Genomic DNA, 16,648 nt, shown 5'->3' with positions numbered 1-16,648 from the left:
GAAAAAAAATCTTTGTGGGGTGGAATGGGAAGTACGTACAACTTTTTGATCACTCTTTATTCCATTCTTTTGTGGGAGACAAGGTGACCAAAGCAACGTCAATTCTGGCGTTTTTAAATGAATTACTTTTACGCCGATCAAAATACGGGTTGTTAAATAATAATAATAATAATCTTTATTTATATAGCGCCAACATATTCCGCAGCACTTTATAATTCAGGGGGTACATTGTACAGACAATATCAGACATTACATACTGACAAACCTAATTTACAATTTAAAGAGAAGTGAGGACCCTGCTCGCAAGAGCTTACAATCTATGAGGAAATAAGGGAGACACAAAATGTGAAAAGTGCTTGTTCAGTACAATGGTCCAGCCATCCTTTATACATATGGGGTAGTACACATAAAGCTGCATGAGCCGGTCACCAGCCAGTGTCTGTGTATGACAGACATGAAGAGTGTTAGGGTGCAAGGCGTGTGGGGGCTACTGCTGAATGAGGGGGTCCGGTTCTGCTGACTAATAGAATAGTGGGGCCAAGAAAAAAATAATCAGATTAGGCCAGAGGACTGGTGCAGAACGAGAAAAAAAATATTGGAAACGGGAGTGGAAGGTTCGGATTATGGAGGATGTTAATCTAGGTTCGTTGGCAGAACGTAGAGCACGAGTAGGGTCGTAGACCGAGATGAGGGATTCGGATCGGATTCCAGAGAGGTTTTTGAGGTGAAAGGTGACAGGAACGTGCAAGTGATTGAATGTGCCAGGTAAAGGAAAGATCAGAGTCAAACATAACCTCAAGACAGCGGGTGTGCTGCCTAGGAATTATGGTAGTTATATGGTTATAATGTTATATTGTAATAGTTTGGACTTTTACTGATGTAGCTATACCAATTATATTTATATTTTAACATTATTTTTGGGAATAAATGGCAAAAGGGTTTACGTTTTTTTTAAACTTTTTACTCTTTTTATTAGTCCCCCTAGTGGACTTGAACCGTATTGCAGTTAATAGCATTTATTTTTTTTACTGGCTCCTTTGAAGCCCCGCCTCTCGCAGCGTTAATAGGAGCACAAAGATGGCAGTCCTGAGCACATTCATTAGGCCCCCAGGCTGCTATGCCAATTATAGGTACCCTGCGATCGCGTTGCGGGTGTGGGGGCGATAGGCTGTTGGATGGGGCCCACCCCCAACGGCTTAGATGCTGCAATCCCTATTGACCGTGGCATCTAAGTGGTTAAACAGCCCGGATCTGAGTTATCTTCAAATCTGGCATAAATGGGAGTTGCAGTAAAGTGTCCTCTGTAACATACAGACCGCTCCATATTTCCCCTTCCGAACTTTGTAACCATTCATCAAATGTCAGCAGGGGATTAAATAATTCCCAGATATAACATGGTTAGAATTGCTCTTTTAAAGGCTATGTACACCTTTGATGGGCGTTTTTTTGATTTTTTTTTATAAACAGATTAGTCAGTGTGTTTGGTGTAACTTCTAATTCGTCTTTATTAAAAAATTTGTTTTACTTTTTGAGATACAGTTGTTGTGTATAGAGAATACAGAACAGCTGTATGCAGCGCTAAATCCTGTTCCCGTTAGGTCCGCGAGAATGGCGGTTCAGTGTCAGTGGGTCCTACCATGAAGTGCTCTAAAATTTCCTGGTAGATGGCTGCGTTGACTCTGGACTTGATATAACACAGTGGACCAATACTGCTGCTCAGTGGTGCAAAGTCCTGTTTTCAGATGAAAGTAAATGTTGCATTTCATTTGGAAATCTCGGTCCCAGAGTCTGGAGAGGCATCAATCCAAGTTGCTTGCCGTCCAGTGTGAAATTTCCACAGTCAGTGATGGTTTGGGGGGCCATGTCATCTGCTGGTGTTGGTCCACTGTGTTATATCAAGTCCAGAGTCAACGCAGCAGTCTACTGATAAATTTTCAAGCCCTTCATGCCTTCCTCTGCTGACAAGCTTTATGGAGATGCTGATTTTATTTTCCAGCAGGACTTGGCACCTGCCCACACTGCCAAAAGTACCAATACCTGGTGTAATAACCACAGTATCACTGCGCTTGATTGGCCAGCAAACCCGCCTGACCTAAATCCTATAGAGAATCTATAGGGTATTGTCAGGAGGAAGATGAGACACCAAACCGAACAATGCAGACGAGCTGAAGGCCGCTATCAAAGCAACCTGGGCTTCCATAACACCTCAGCAGTGCCACAGGCTGATCACCTCCATGCCACTGCCGCATTGATAACACCTCAGCAGTGCCACAGGCTGATCGCCTCCATGCCACACCGCATTGATAACACCTCAGCAGTGCCACAGGCTGATCGCCTCCATGCCACACCGCATTGATAACACCTCAGCAGTGCCACAGGCCGATCGCCTCCATGCCACGCCGCATTGATGCAGTAATTCATGCAAAAGGAGCCCCCACCAAGTATTGAGGGCAGATACTGTACAGACTTTTCAGTAGGCCTACATTTCAGTATTAAAAATATTATATAATATTCTAATTTCCAGAGACAAAATTTTGGGTTCTCATTAACTGTTACCATAATCATCAACATTAAAAGAAAAAAATGCTGGAAATAGATCACTCTGTGTGTAATGAATCTATAGAATATAGGAGTTTCACTTTTTGAATTGAATTACTGAAATAAATTACCTTTTTGATGATATTCTAATTCATTGAGAAGGACTAGTGTGTATATATATATATATATATATATATATATATGAGCAGAAAAAGAATGGCGACAGCACCCTGCGAACACCAATGTAACCTAAGCCACTAAATATAAATAAATATGCATTACTGCTGAATCTACTTACAATAGGGAGGTTCTTCGCGCGCATTTTGATCAAAAAGTGTTTGCCCACCTGCCACGACAAGGCGACCTCTGTAAGGTGGGGACCTACTCAGCACATACACCCAGAACTGGGACTAAGCCTACATATATCTGGGGATGGTAGGATCCAGCACTAAATTAATTAAAATTACCCAGGGCAGAATTATAAGTAGATTTAGCTCTAGTGCATATTTATTTATATTTAGTGGTTTAGGTTACATTGGTGTTCGCAGGGTGCTGTCACCATTCTTTTTCTGCTGTATATTTGCAGTCACAGGGGTTCTTGCACCTGCATACACATTTTACATCATTTTGTTGGAATGTGCTGTTCAAAGTTGTGTGTTGTATATATAGGAAAGAGATATATATATATATATATATATATATATATATATATATATATATATATATATATAGATGCCCCTCAAATGTGTACATAGAATTTAAAACAGGAAAGAATTTCAAGATGCAATGATAGGGAAAACCTGCAACAAATACAGTGAAATTTCATTAATCCGGCATTTGATAATCCAGAGGATCTGATAATCTCGCATAACTTTCTAGCAAAAGAACTGTAATATAATGAATATAATGTGAAATTTAACAAGACCAAAAGCAGTGGGCTGATCAAAGATAACCAGACTGTAAATTCCTCTGATAACCCTCAAAGTTAGGCCTCAAGCACATGGCTGTATTGCAGATCCTTACAAACTCAAAGTTGTACAAATCTGTAATAAGGTACCGCTCATACGTAATCACAAAGAAATAACGTGCCATGTTCAATCAGATGCTGTATTTATGGTGCTGTATGAAGGTACCATGTGACCCCGCATGGAGTGACAGACTGTACTATAGATCCGTCCTATGGTCCCTGTGTAAAAGGATCTGACTTTAAAGTAGCAGGCTGTGTGTTAGCTTTTTTTTGGGGCTTTCTTTGTGAAGGTTCTCTACTCTTAAGGCATGTTCACTCAGCGCTCAAAAAATACGACGTGTAAATGTGTCAAATAAACTAGCTTTTTTGTAAAGCAGTTTCTAAAGTACAGGCGTTTTTGACGCGTTTCGTGCACCCTTTTTGCACGTTTTTGGTGCGTAGTTAGAACTCCCATTAAAATGTGAACATTTGGCATGTTTTCTGCGTGTTTACCGTGCCCAAAAATTTACCTGAAGCTTTTTTTGTTTTACTTGACGCGTTGTTTTAAACAAGCTTGAATAAAAAAATGCATTGTATGTACTAATCAGGCGCTTTCCTATTTGAATGGGAAGCTTAATCAAGCGCATTTTGACGCATATTTTGGTGTGTAAAACTCGACAAAATATATATATTAAATATGCGCCATGTGAACAGGGCCCTTCAAGTAACTTTTATATACTTTTGTATGGCCCTCTCAAAATCCCAAAAGTCTGATAAAGCGGAATATATTAGGTTCCATTGATGCCGGATTAAAGTAACTTTACTGCATGCAACTGTAGCACGCAGGAATATTTTGGCGCGGCAACAGCTCACCTGTCCATTGGCCAAAATCTTTTTAAGCTCCGCAGAAGATGTCTTAAGGCTGTAAAAGAAGACATTACACCCTGTTAATAAGGAATTAAATATTTCAACATTTCAAACTCTTTCCAATGTCCTTATCACTAACTCTCAAAACAAGAGAATAATTCAAAATCTGCTGAAGGGGTTGACCAGTATTAGAAAAACATGGCTGCTTTCTTCTAGAAAAAGCGCCGCACCTGTCCATTAAGTGTGTCTGATCTTGCGGCTCGGCTCCATTGAAGTGAATGTTGTGAAGATGCAATGCCTGTGGACAGCTGTAGCATAGGTTTTAGAAGAAAGCAGTCATGTTTTTATAATCCTGGACAACCCCTTTAAGTGATGTTTAGATTCAACAGGTCTGGCAGTAATCATGTCTGGGTGTGGCTGGTGAAATTAAACCCAATAGTCAATTGCCTTTGGTTGACTGGTTGATTTAGTAGCTAAGGGGGGCAATAACTTTTTCACATAGGACCAGGTAGGTCTGAGCAGCATTTTTCCTTCAATAAATGAAATAGTTTAAAAACAGCATTTTGTGTTTACATTCAAGTGTGACAAATATGCAAAAATAGAAGAGATTAGGAAGAGGGCAAATACTTTTTCACAGCACTGTATATATATATTCCTGACACTTCTACCAAAGAACACCAAAACCCACCATGTGTGAACATACTCGAAGAACGAGACAGGCAGCTGCATGCTGCAAAATGTTAACATTAATTCTTATACTTTAGGAAATGCGGGTGCTGTATTTGCTCAGATAGCTAGAAGATATATTTTTTTCGCCTTTTAACATTAACATCAATAACTTTTTTATTTTCACATCAGCATACCTGTATGAAATCTCCAAAAAAGCATGTGTGACATTTTTATATACAACATTTACCAATAACCAGAAATAATGTGTTCACGGTATCGTATGGTTTGTTACAGATACAGAAGTACCAAATAGGTCTGTATTATTTACTGTTGTGATGTTTATTTAATAAAGTACATTACAAAAATCTGTTTAATTGGAATTGTTTTTATGGCGTTACTTTTTAGTATATTTACTGGGAAAAATATTTCACCTTTTGGCTACTGCTACACGTCAACTTAAAGAGGCTCTGTCACCAGATTTTGCAACCCCTATCTGCTATTGCAGCAGATCGGCGCTGCAATGTAGATTACAGTAACGTTTTTATTTTTAAAAAACGAGCATTTTTGGCCAAGTTATGACCATTTTCGTATTTATGCAAATGAGGCTTGCAAAAGTACAACTGGGCGTGTTGAAAAGTAAAAGTACAACTGGGCGTGTATTATGTGCGTACATCGGGGCGTTTTTACTACTTTTACTAGCTGGGCGTTGTGTATAGAAGTGTCATCCACTTCTCTTCACAACGCCCAGCTTCTGGCAGTGCAGCACTGTGACGTCACTCACAGGTCCTGCATCGTGTCGGCACCAGAGGCTACAGATGATTCTGCAGCAGCATCGGCGTTTGCGGGTAAGTCGATGTAGCTACTTACCTGCAAATGCTGATGCTGCTGCATAATCAAGTGTAGCCTCTGGTGCCGACACGATGCAGGACCTGTGAGTGACGTCACAGTGCTGCACTGCCAGAAGCTGGGCGTTGTGAAGAGAAGTGGATGACACTTCTATACACAACGCCCAGCTAGTAAAAGTAGTAAACACACCCCGATGTACGCACATAATACACGCCAAGTTGTACTTTTACTTTTCAACACGCCCAGTTGTACTTTTGCAAGCCTCATTTGCATAAATACGAAAATGGTCATAACTTGGCCAAAAATGCTCGTTTTTTAAAAATAAAAACGTTACTGTAATCTACATTGCAGCGCCTATCTGCTGCAATAGCAGATAGGGGCTGCAAAATCTGGTGACAGAGCCTCTTTAAGTCGTGCAGCCAAAACTTGTTGCCGTGCCTGCATCACAGGTAACTAAAATAATTGTAGTTGCTTTGCAACCCACAAGTTGCCGCGACTCCAGTTGCAAAAAAATCCAAACCTGCTGGACTTCTTGCTACTGTGGTGTCGCGATCGTGGCAACTTGCCGGTCGCAAAGCGACCACATTGACTTTCAGTATGCAGGCAGAGCGACACTGCGTACTTTGGCTGCGTGACCTGCGTCGCGACCAAAGTCAGTGTGTAGCCCTAGCCTTAATGTACGGATATAGAGATATATTTTTGATATAGAGATATATCTGTATGTACCAGTACATAATGCCTGTGAAGACGACTATTGAGGTATTTAGGCAGAGAAAATACACTCATAGATAACAGTGTAGCCTGTAATTCTGCCTCCCATACAGCAAATTCAGAGTTTAAGACCTGGTATAAGAAGAGACTGATATATACAGCATGTATATATTCCTTAGAGCAGTGTCACAGTGCCCGAAGGGCTCCTACCCCAATGTCCTATGTAGGAGAATCTACACAAGACGTAATGCTAAGCAGAGAGAAGCAGAGGGACCCAACATCTGTCCGACCTTGCCGGTTGCTGAAGCCGGCCCATCGGGTCCGTACAAGTGCTGCCCTTCGGGTCCGTACAAGTGCTGCTCTTATTCTCATTTGTGCAACACAAATTTGTGCATTGGAAAAATCACCAAGATTCAAAGTGCAGTGTAATTTGTACAAAGTTTAGGGACGAAAGGCAATTTTTACTTACCTATAAGAGTTCCAATATGAAAAAAAATGCCTGAATATGCTTACAGCTTCAGCATCCCCTTGAAATAACAAGTTACTACACCCAGACTACCTATATGAGAAGTTTCCCCAGCTCTATCACCAGCTGTACTGCTTTAAGGAATAACCACAAACAATATAGACATCCCCTTTAAATGTTTTGTTTAGTCTGTTGACATAATAGTTGTATGACAAATCTCCAGAGCCCTGAGCGGTGAGTAATATAGGGTTAGGACCCTGATAAATGTACACATGTAATAGGTCGTGCTTCAGTCCCCTTATTAGCCATCCGTGGATTACTTCCATTATTTTCCATTCACTGCCTCAGCTGTTAAGTTGCTCTGAGACAGTTTAGATAAACATACAGTGCATTTTCCTGAACACAGCCCTGGGGTAATGCTTTATAGGTGGGACTGACTGACACCAAACAGCTATGTGCTTGCTTTAATTTGCAAGAACGCACTCACCTATTGCTGGGTAAACTGTCCGACACGGAGGGGCTACAGTTGCTGGATGATCCTGCTCGGGTGTTCACCTGCAATTAGGGTTAAAAAAAAAAAGGTGTCTATGTACTTTTTATATTCATGCTCAACAATAGCATGAAAATTGGTTCATCTGACCTACTAACATCATGAAAACAAACCATGTGCTAGATGGGCTGGATTCTAATATATTTGACCACATCACAGTAAAATCAATGACGGCTAGGGAAACCCTTTAGATTTCCAAATTAATGTTATTACTGTTAAAGGGAACCTGTCACCAGCATTTCACCTATTGAACTTTACTTCTCCCTCACTGGCCGCTGCTATAAAAAGTTCATTGCCGTTATCCCCGCTCCTAAACTCCTCCTCCGACTGTAAATATCGGTCTGCAAACGTTTTGCGCCTTTTATCGTAATAATCCGGTGTCCCTTTGTGCGCACACACCAAAAGAGGACATCAATGCACAAGCGCATGATTTTGTGTGCTGGGGGAAGGCGAGGAGCTGTCAATCAAAAGTAAGGAGGCGAAGTAACCTTGGAAAGACTTGAGGAATGAAGATCTGACTCTTTCCAAACGAAGATTTGACTCTTTTCAAATGAAGATCTGACTCTTTTCTGCTCATTAGCATACGGTGTGGGAACACTAAAAAGCTGAATACTAAAGCTACAGAGCCGACTAAGAAGATAATTATAGGTTATATTGAAATGATTTTTCACCCACTACCACCAGGTATAGTCGGTTTAATAGGTGAAATGCTGGTGACAGGTTCCCTTTAACACTTGCTTACATTAATAAAACAGCGTTTAAAAGATTGTTCTCCCCGCAGCAATAAGCATTGGTGATTTCAAAAATGAATCAAACTGTGATTACAAATTTGCAATGCTTGCAGGGCTCTGCTGGATACCTGAACATGTCTGCTACACAACACAGAAGTGTGGGACGCGAAATCCCACATAGGTATCATTTCAAGATACTTTATTGGGATTGCCAGGATACTCCTGCCACTGGGAATGGTGAGAATGAAATATTTGGCTAATCTCCAAGAAGAGGGTGAAACAAAACAAACATTCACAATAGCATCTATAGAAAGGAGATTATAAAATCAGGAAAATCTAAATTACATTATATATAAAAACATATATATGTGTGTGTGTGTGTGTATATATATATATATATATATATATATATACACATACATATACACACACACATACACATTTTTATTTATTTTTACAATTTGAAAAAACAGCACCACCATTCAATTTATCATGAAAACCCGCGAGAGATTTGTACGTATATTTCCATCATTTTCCAGTCAGCTCTTCTTGTAGCTACTTACCGCAAATCCCATACCTATATATCAATCATATACACAACCTACAATCAGGGTAACACTACCAAGCAGATTCAAATCACTTTATTAGTACACAATAAATGAGAAATACATAAATGCATATCACTTCATAATACATGTAGCTCATAAAAAGGGAACAAGTACGGTAAGTGTATCGCTAATAGAAAGAATGGAAAAAAATAGATGCAAAGGTGAAGATATGCATTATAATAGTGGTTTTAAGTAAAACAGCCTCTACAGCAGTTAAGGGGTTAACGCCAAGTGAGACCGCACAGCGCAAGGTTCTGATCCGTCCTGTACGCACAGCCACAGTTCCTTCTAGTAAATGCGAGTCCTGCTTGTCAGCAATGTTGAAAGTACAGATTTTTTATATATTTTTTTGACGTTTCAATAAGTGGAACACAGCATTTCAAATCCATCCAACTTTACTGAAACAATTATTGAAATTCCTACCTTGAGGCCATGTATGTTCCGCTTCCCGGGAGGCTTGCAGGCTGCAATAGTAATAGACTAAATTGTAGATCACATCGGGGCCATTTACAATCCCCCCCCCCCCCTTCTTCCTTTGAAATGAATCGTTTAAAAAGAAATGAGAGTGACACCAAAATTAGCAGCGAGGAATGATTGAAGAGAGGCTCTCCGAGCAGAGAGAGAAGTCCCAGAAGACTGGATCCTTTCTGTGAAATCACACACCCTCCTGACACGGGCTCGTCTAAATTCTAATTTCTGCTTAAAACACATAATAAACACACACACACACACACCTGAAACGGATTGTATGCTGCCCTTAATTCCATATTCTGGAGCAGGTGCTGCGATACTGGGAATGCCTTGCAATAGGAAGAACTGACTATTCATATTAATATCCGGGATGCTCTCCACGTGCTGCCTGTCAGCACAGGGCGTCTTATTAAATGCTCCTAATATCTATCTCGGAAAGGGGCAGCCTGGGCTCATTTCAGGCCACAGACAGGAGCCTTGTATATTGCAGTCATATTGGAATTGTGACAGTTATAAATAATAGTGACCTTAAGACTGAAACGGCTTAGTGAATACCTTAACCTCAATAGGGTTCTAGGATTACATCTAAATAAGAAGGCTTATGCCAACAAAGGCCTGTTAAAGAGCATTTCCTCTTAAAATAAAAAATTCAATTTGAGTTGTCCCCATCTTTCAAGTTGTTCTATCAATTCCTTTCTTGGTTGTATCTGTTCCTGGGAAGGTTCGGTAACAACCAGTTAAGCCACCATTACAGTTCCCACAAAGGTTAATATTTAGCTTTCCAAGACTGCAGGGTGGCAGAGTATGCAATGCTCATGCCAGGCCCCTATATATGTCATAACTTGCCAAATTTGTTAAACGAGAGTCTGGAAAAGCTGGATGAGCTGTAATGGTTACCACCCATCCTTCCCAGAAACAGATATAACCTATAAATAGCAAACTAGAATTTCTAAAAACCTGACAGAAGAGGATGAGGTACAGGGAGCCACCCGCTGTGCAGGAAACTTCAATATAACTTCATTCAAGTGAATGGGCCTGTGTACAGCGGGAGGATGGGAGCAGCACTGCGTGGGGAAAATCTGTGCGGCCCCTTCATTCTGACGATTTGTGGTGGTTTTTGTAGTAGGACCACCACAGATCAGGGAGTGAAGCCATATCCTAGCAGTATGCCATGGCTTTATCTAACGGGGAAACCCGCCTTTAAAGGGATTGTCCTGTCATAAGAAACTGATGGCCTATCCTCAGGATAGACCATCAATATCTGATTGGTGGGGGTCCAACTACAGGCACTCCCGCCGATCAGCTGATTTGAAGGGGTCGTGGTGCTCATACAAGCGCTGCAACCCCTTCATTCCGGTCACTGCTCACACTGTGAATCGCCGACACACTTGTAGAGGTGGTTCACAGTATTACAGCCTTCTCCCATTCACAGTACAAGAAGATAAGGAATAAAGGGGAAGCAGCGCTCATAGGAGAGCTGCAGTCCCTTCAAATCAGCTAATCGGCGGGGGTGCCGGTCGGACCCCCACTGAGGGCCATCAATTTCATATGACTGGGAAACCCCCTTCAAGGGCTTTAAAATGATCAACTCTTTTCCCACTAAAATAACTACCTAGAAACATGATCTTTAAAGTAAAAATGGGAGAGAGTTAATCTCCCCTTTAATTCCTAAAATAACTAACCAAGGCACAAAATTTACTGCATTGCTGTCCAACTCAGCTTAAATGTTTCCGGGAAGCCAACCAGCTTTAGCTCATGGGCCTCTTGGTAATAACACAATGTAAGAATATATATTATTGATTTTTGTACTCTCTGGGACAGATCATAAAGTCTAGACACTACATCTTTGCTGTAAAGATACCGAGGCTTTAACTAAACTTTTACAGATTTACATTTTTTTGCACTCAGAAAAGTACAAAACACATTAAAGGTGCAACCAATTTGAATAATATTTAGATGCAATGAGATATTGGGTTTAGGATCCTAAAAGGGTTATCCACTTTGGAAAATCAATTTTTGTTAGAAGGTTTCCCTTATCATAAGCATATCACAGTTTGTTCCACTGCTTAGACCCTTCACTATCAGCTGTAATCTGTGGAGTAACCCAGTAGCAAGTGCTCAATTCTCCTGCAGCACCACCGCAGGAGAATTGAAGCATTACACAGTGCACATTGAAATCAATGGACTATCAGTGTAGTGCACGGAAATCGTGGGTCCTCCAGAGGGAAAGATTATCTCTGCAGTTGATCTCTTTTCTCTGGCTAATAGATCAGGATACTAAACGGGGGAACCTCCTCTATTAACTCAGAATTGCCTATACAGGGTATCTGAAAATGTTTTTTTTCTAGATCAGACAACCCCTTAAAGCACCTAAAAAAAATTAAATATATATTATATATATATATATTATATATATATATTTTATTTTTTTTCCAATTTGTATTTAGATATAATTTTTTCTAGAAAAGTTGTGCAACAATACTTTGGCTGACAATCATTCAGAAAGAGGTTGCCACCAAAATTTCCTAGGGTTCTGAGCAATAAAGCGGACGATTTATACAGTGATACTGAATTAGAGGATCTATCACTGTATAACTAGGCAGATTTGCCATTCAGGAGACTACCATATGGGTAATCACCCAGCTTTCTAAATAGCAGATAAAACTATGCAATAGCTCAACAGGACTGTATGTAAGCTGACAAAGGGGACTACATATAAACGTGCTTCAACTTGGACCATACCATTTAGAAGCGGAGAGAGGCGTACTACAGTTCTATATTTCCACAACAAGCTCTGCCTGTCAATACTACATGACAAATAAAAGATGATTATTATGAATAGAAACACGCTCACAGGTCTTGGCTCACACAGCGCAGGCTGCTCCCTTTCCACGTCCCCTGCACGCCACAAATTGTTGTTAAAGTCACTGTCAATTTTGATTGATTGTCTTGAAGTAAAGAATTACATTTTTGCCCCCTGCTCAGTCTCGGTGGAATGCATATTTAACCCCTGCTGTGTCAGCGGAGTGTGTGCTGTGCCTCAGCTATTAACAATCGTCACGCACTCTATAATTACTGCACACATCAATAAGCCTTTGTGCAACGCAGCAAGATGTGAAGAAATGTTTGAGCGCGGGCGGGCCTGTAGCCGGGAACAGGTGCACCGCTTCCCACTTTTGTGCAGCAGAATGCGTGCGTGAACGTTTCTGAGGCGTGATGCTGGTGTAAATGCAAATGCACTTTGTGAATAAGCGAGAAGAGCAAGCTGAAGGGTTGTTTAGGCTAAGAGGTGCATGTCCCACCCCTGTAAACCTGTCCCACACCTGTACTTTCCTCTTCTACAATTAGAAAAAATAGTGACAACCCCTACATCTCTGTGCTGGAACTGGGTATATACTCACCTGGATGTATTACAGATCTCCTTGGATCTGTCGCAAATGCATAGTGTGAATAATAAAATGACACAAAGTATACGATCACAATGTGTAATGCATTATATAAATGTGCAACTGTCATTAAAATGATGCACTTAAAACAGGGGTATACGAGAGATTTCCATAAAGGGTAAACCTAGTTGACTCCACAAAATAAGACGTCTGAGTGGCACAGCAGCGATAAGCCACTGGGCATCAGAGACAGCACCCTTTGGGTGTGTTCACATCAGCGTTAGTTTCCGCTGAGGGGTTCCGTCTGAGGTTTCCGTCGGGTTAACCCCTCAGTGGAAAGTCAAACGGAAACCTCAGCTTTCGTTTCTCTCACCATTAAACTCAATGGTGACCGAAACCTAGCTAATGGTTTCCGTCTGTCACCGCTGTGACAGGGTTCCGTCGTTTTGACGGAATCAATAGCGCAGTCGACTGCATGCAGCCGATTCACCACAGTAAGTGGGTGAATCGGCTCCATGAAAACTGACCCGATTGTCCGATCCGTACCTATCGTCCTTAACCTGAATATTTGGAGTGCTGCTCATTTTTTGACTACATTATACCTGGGACATTGGTCGGTTCCCTGGGGCTTGCTCCCACCCATGCCTGTGCTGCTGGGTGTATGTATATATATATATATATATATATATATTTTCTGTTTGTTTACTTGTCTTTTTTTTCTGTACTTTTAGATACACTGTATTTTGTCAAACATTGAAAGGTTATTGGAAGGCAGCGGAGGCCCATTCATCGGGATCATCAAACCAGCTTACAGTCATTCAAGTATAAGCCTCTATGGAATGTCCTACGTGGCTTTTTTGCGATGTAATTATTATGCGATGTGGCTGCTTTATAATATTTATTTGCAACCCATGCTATATAGATTAACAAAATAAAAATTGAAAGATCTTCTTTTACACCTTTTGATTCTATATACAAAGGATTTTTATTTTGTTTTTTTTAATTTCTTTATTACACCAGCTTCAAACATGCAATCTAAACATATGGGATCCTATGGTTGTTATTGTCTGGACATCTTTTTTGTCCGATATACTTTACATTCCTGGATGGGATGATGTTTACTTATCCAATTGGGGTCCCTTTAGATGCTCCTATGGTGACTATTGTCACATTTGGGGAGGGGGGTCTACGATGTACCCGACTGTGATTGATTGTCACTGCATGGAGATTACTATAGATGGTGTTTTTTGTGCTGCTCTGCAGACTCCACCAATTTCGATGGTTGATGCATTGCAGCACCAAACGAATGGTGTGAACGATATGCAGCTATAGATATTATATACTGCAGTAGTTTTCTTATCTATTTAGCGTTTCCGGATGATGCTGACATCTTCACATTGACACTGGAACGCAAGTTCCGTGTCCGTGCATGCGCAGTGTCAGCTGCTCGGTTCGATGCGTTCCACCGGACTTTACATCCGGTCTGGACGCCATCTTTGAGCATGCGAACTGGATGCACGCGGAATTCACACGCTGGTTATGTGGACATTCCATACAGACTGTTTACTGTAAGTTTATTCAGTTTACTTAACTTTCACCTGGATTTAATTGGCCCCTGCCTCCTTCCGTATTACCCTAATGACACTTATTAACACTGTTTGTGATATTTACACATGACTGTTGATATATATGTATCACTTTGTATTACGGTTTTTTTCTAAAAATTCAGAGATCTTCACTTTCATACCAAAATCTATAATATTTTTGTATTGTACACATTTTTAATGGGTATTACATATTTAATGATGTGATTGTTAACTGATGTATGTTCCCTCTATTTATACTTGACACCATTGTTAGTTTGTGATGGCTTGAGAAAGGTTCCTGTTGAACCGAAACGTTGCTGTGTTTGAGGTGAATAAATCCACCCTGTTTTTCATCCGTCTTGAAGTCCTGGTGCCGTTACTATTTTCTATGCTGGTTTATGTCTGAAAAGAGGAGGAATTGATTCATCCCCTGGTAACGAGCACATGGCCTGATGTTCCAGATTCGTGGAGTGCTGTGTTTTTCTGCTCTTGTTGTATATATATATATATATATATAAATATAAAATGTAAAGCATTAAGCCAGCAGAAGTTGACAACACCTATTGGACAGTCCCGAATAACAGGGTTTGGGGTGTAGTGTGCTCCTTCTGTGTTCCTAGCAAAGCCAAGAGCTGCTGATAGATAGGGCTCCCCTCCTACTGTACTACTCAACCGTCCATTTCAGCTCCCCTAACCAGATGTCCTTTTAGGAGTCACAGTTACTAATCCACTTGTAGGATAAACCAGAATCATGAGAATTCACCAGACACCCCTGATATGATATGTCTTGGAGAGGTCACTGGTTCTTAGTTCATTGCAGACTATTTTCATGGTTATAGGCTCAGGTACACAAAGTTATGATGTTACAGGGCAACATCTGAGCAACTCGAAACGTCCTCCGATCAAAAGCTGTGAATGTAGACCACAGTAAAGAGCAAGATGTATGTTTCCTTTCCTTCAACCTAAAGGCTATGTGACTCTTTGAACACTTTTTTTTTTCTTTTATAATAACAAAATGTATCATGGTGTTTAATGCAACTTTTTAAATAGCTCTTTGATTAAAAAATATTTTTACTTTGAGATACAGCTTTTATGTATCCTGGATAAAGAGAAGCTGTATCTTGTGCTGAAACCCGAATCCGTCAGGTCATTGGGACTGAGCTTCGGTGACAGCGGGTCCTGCTTGTCTCTGACTTGCAGGATCCACCTGTTATCGATCACATCTAAGTTCATAACCTAGATGTGATCGATAACCGGTGGATTCTGCCTGTCAGGACCCGCTATCACTGAACCTGTCAGTCCCGCTGACCTGACGGATTCAGGTTTCAGCGCAAGTCACAGCTTATATGCATCCAGATTACATAGAAGCGGTCTCTCAAAAAGTAAAAGCATTTTTTAATTTAAAAAAAACAATTAAAAAGTTGCATTAAACACCATGATACATTGTTAGATAAAAGGGGGAAAAAAGGTTTACATAACCTTTTAGTTAAATAACATTTCTCCCTAAAATAAAAAATTGGGCGACAACCGATGTATTCACCCTCACAATTTCCATGACGGTTGTCACCCATCTTCCCCAGTCTCCTGAATAACAATTATACCCAATTATGAAGTAATATATTAGTTGCTCTCATATAGCTCAGGGGTCTAAGAAAACTTGGTGACAACTCCTGAGCTAAAAAGATGCCCATACTGGAAGTGAACTAACTTGTCCAGGGCCCCTTCGGATCTGCTTTTATTCCTTAAATTAACTGGACAGCACCAGAATAGTATGACCACACTTTCTACCAGAACGGAGGCCGAAGTCCCTTGGAGACTGCGTAGTTTCCATCTCAATCTCTCCAAGATTCCTACAAGAAATGATCTGGAAAAAATGATCTAAATGTTGTTTCAAGGCTGAGTGCATCAGTTTCATTGATGATCTGTCACACTTTGTGATGGCTTTGGACGACTAAATGGCCCTTAAGGCTTCATATATAGAGGGAATCAGTTAGTTACTATCCATCATGTGTGATCAGCCAGTAAGTTCCAATAATAAAGAGGGCATCAAAAGGTTAAAGCTCCCCTTGAATTTGAATTTCTAAACACAAAGTGTGCGAAAATAACCTCTGCTCCGCCATAGACAGAAAGCATACGGGGCAGGATGTGATAACAGTGTAGGCTTGACACATGGTAATGCGTTCTGCTGAATATTGCAACTGTGACAACATATTTAGATGTGAAGCCCATGTCTACTAAGAATTAGGAAAGCAGAGGCTTAGTACATAACATGA

The 16,648-nt window shown here is 40.6% G+C and overlaps 1 protein-coding gene across 2 annotated transcripts in view; it reads right to left on the bottom strand.

The window, feature by feature from the left end:
* MAP2K5 (mitogen-activated protein kinase kinase 5) overlaps positions 1-16,648 on the bottom strand; it is a 133,477-nt gene that overhangs the window by 100,087 nt on the left and 16,742 nt on the right. For both annotated transcript variants that reach the window (XM_075858333.1, XM_075858335.1), the window contains exons 5-7: positions 9,356-9,396; positions 7,531-7,598; positions 4,358-4,406 (exon numbers count right to left, since the gene is read on the bottom strand). In XM_075858333.1, the coding sequence (XP_075714448.1) occupies positions 4,358-4,406; positions 7,531-7,598; positions 9,356-9,396 (158 nt within the window). The remainder of the gene's footprint in view (positions 1-4,357; positions 4,407-7,530; positions 7,599-9,355; positions 9,397-16,648) is intronic.

The sequence above is a fragment of the Rhinoderma darwinii genome, chromosome 3 (assembly GCF_050947455.1).
Source record: "Rhinoderma darwinii isolate aRhiDar2 chromosome 3, aRhiDar2.hap1, whole genome shotgun sequence".
NCBI classification, from domain to species: Eukaryota; Metazoa; Chordata; class Amphibia; order Anura; family Rhinodermatidae; genus Rhinoderma; species Rhinoderma darwinii.
This window is presented reverse-complemented; position numbering and strand designations above follow the sequence as displayed.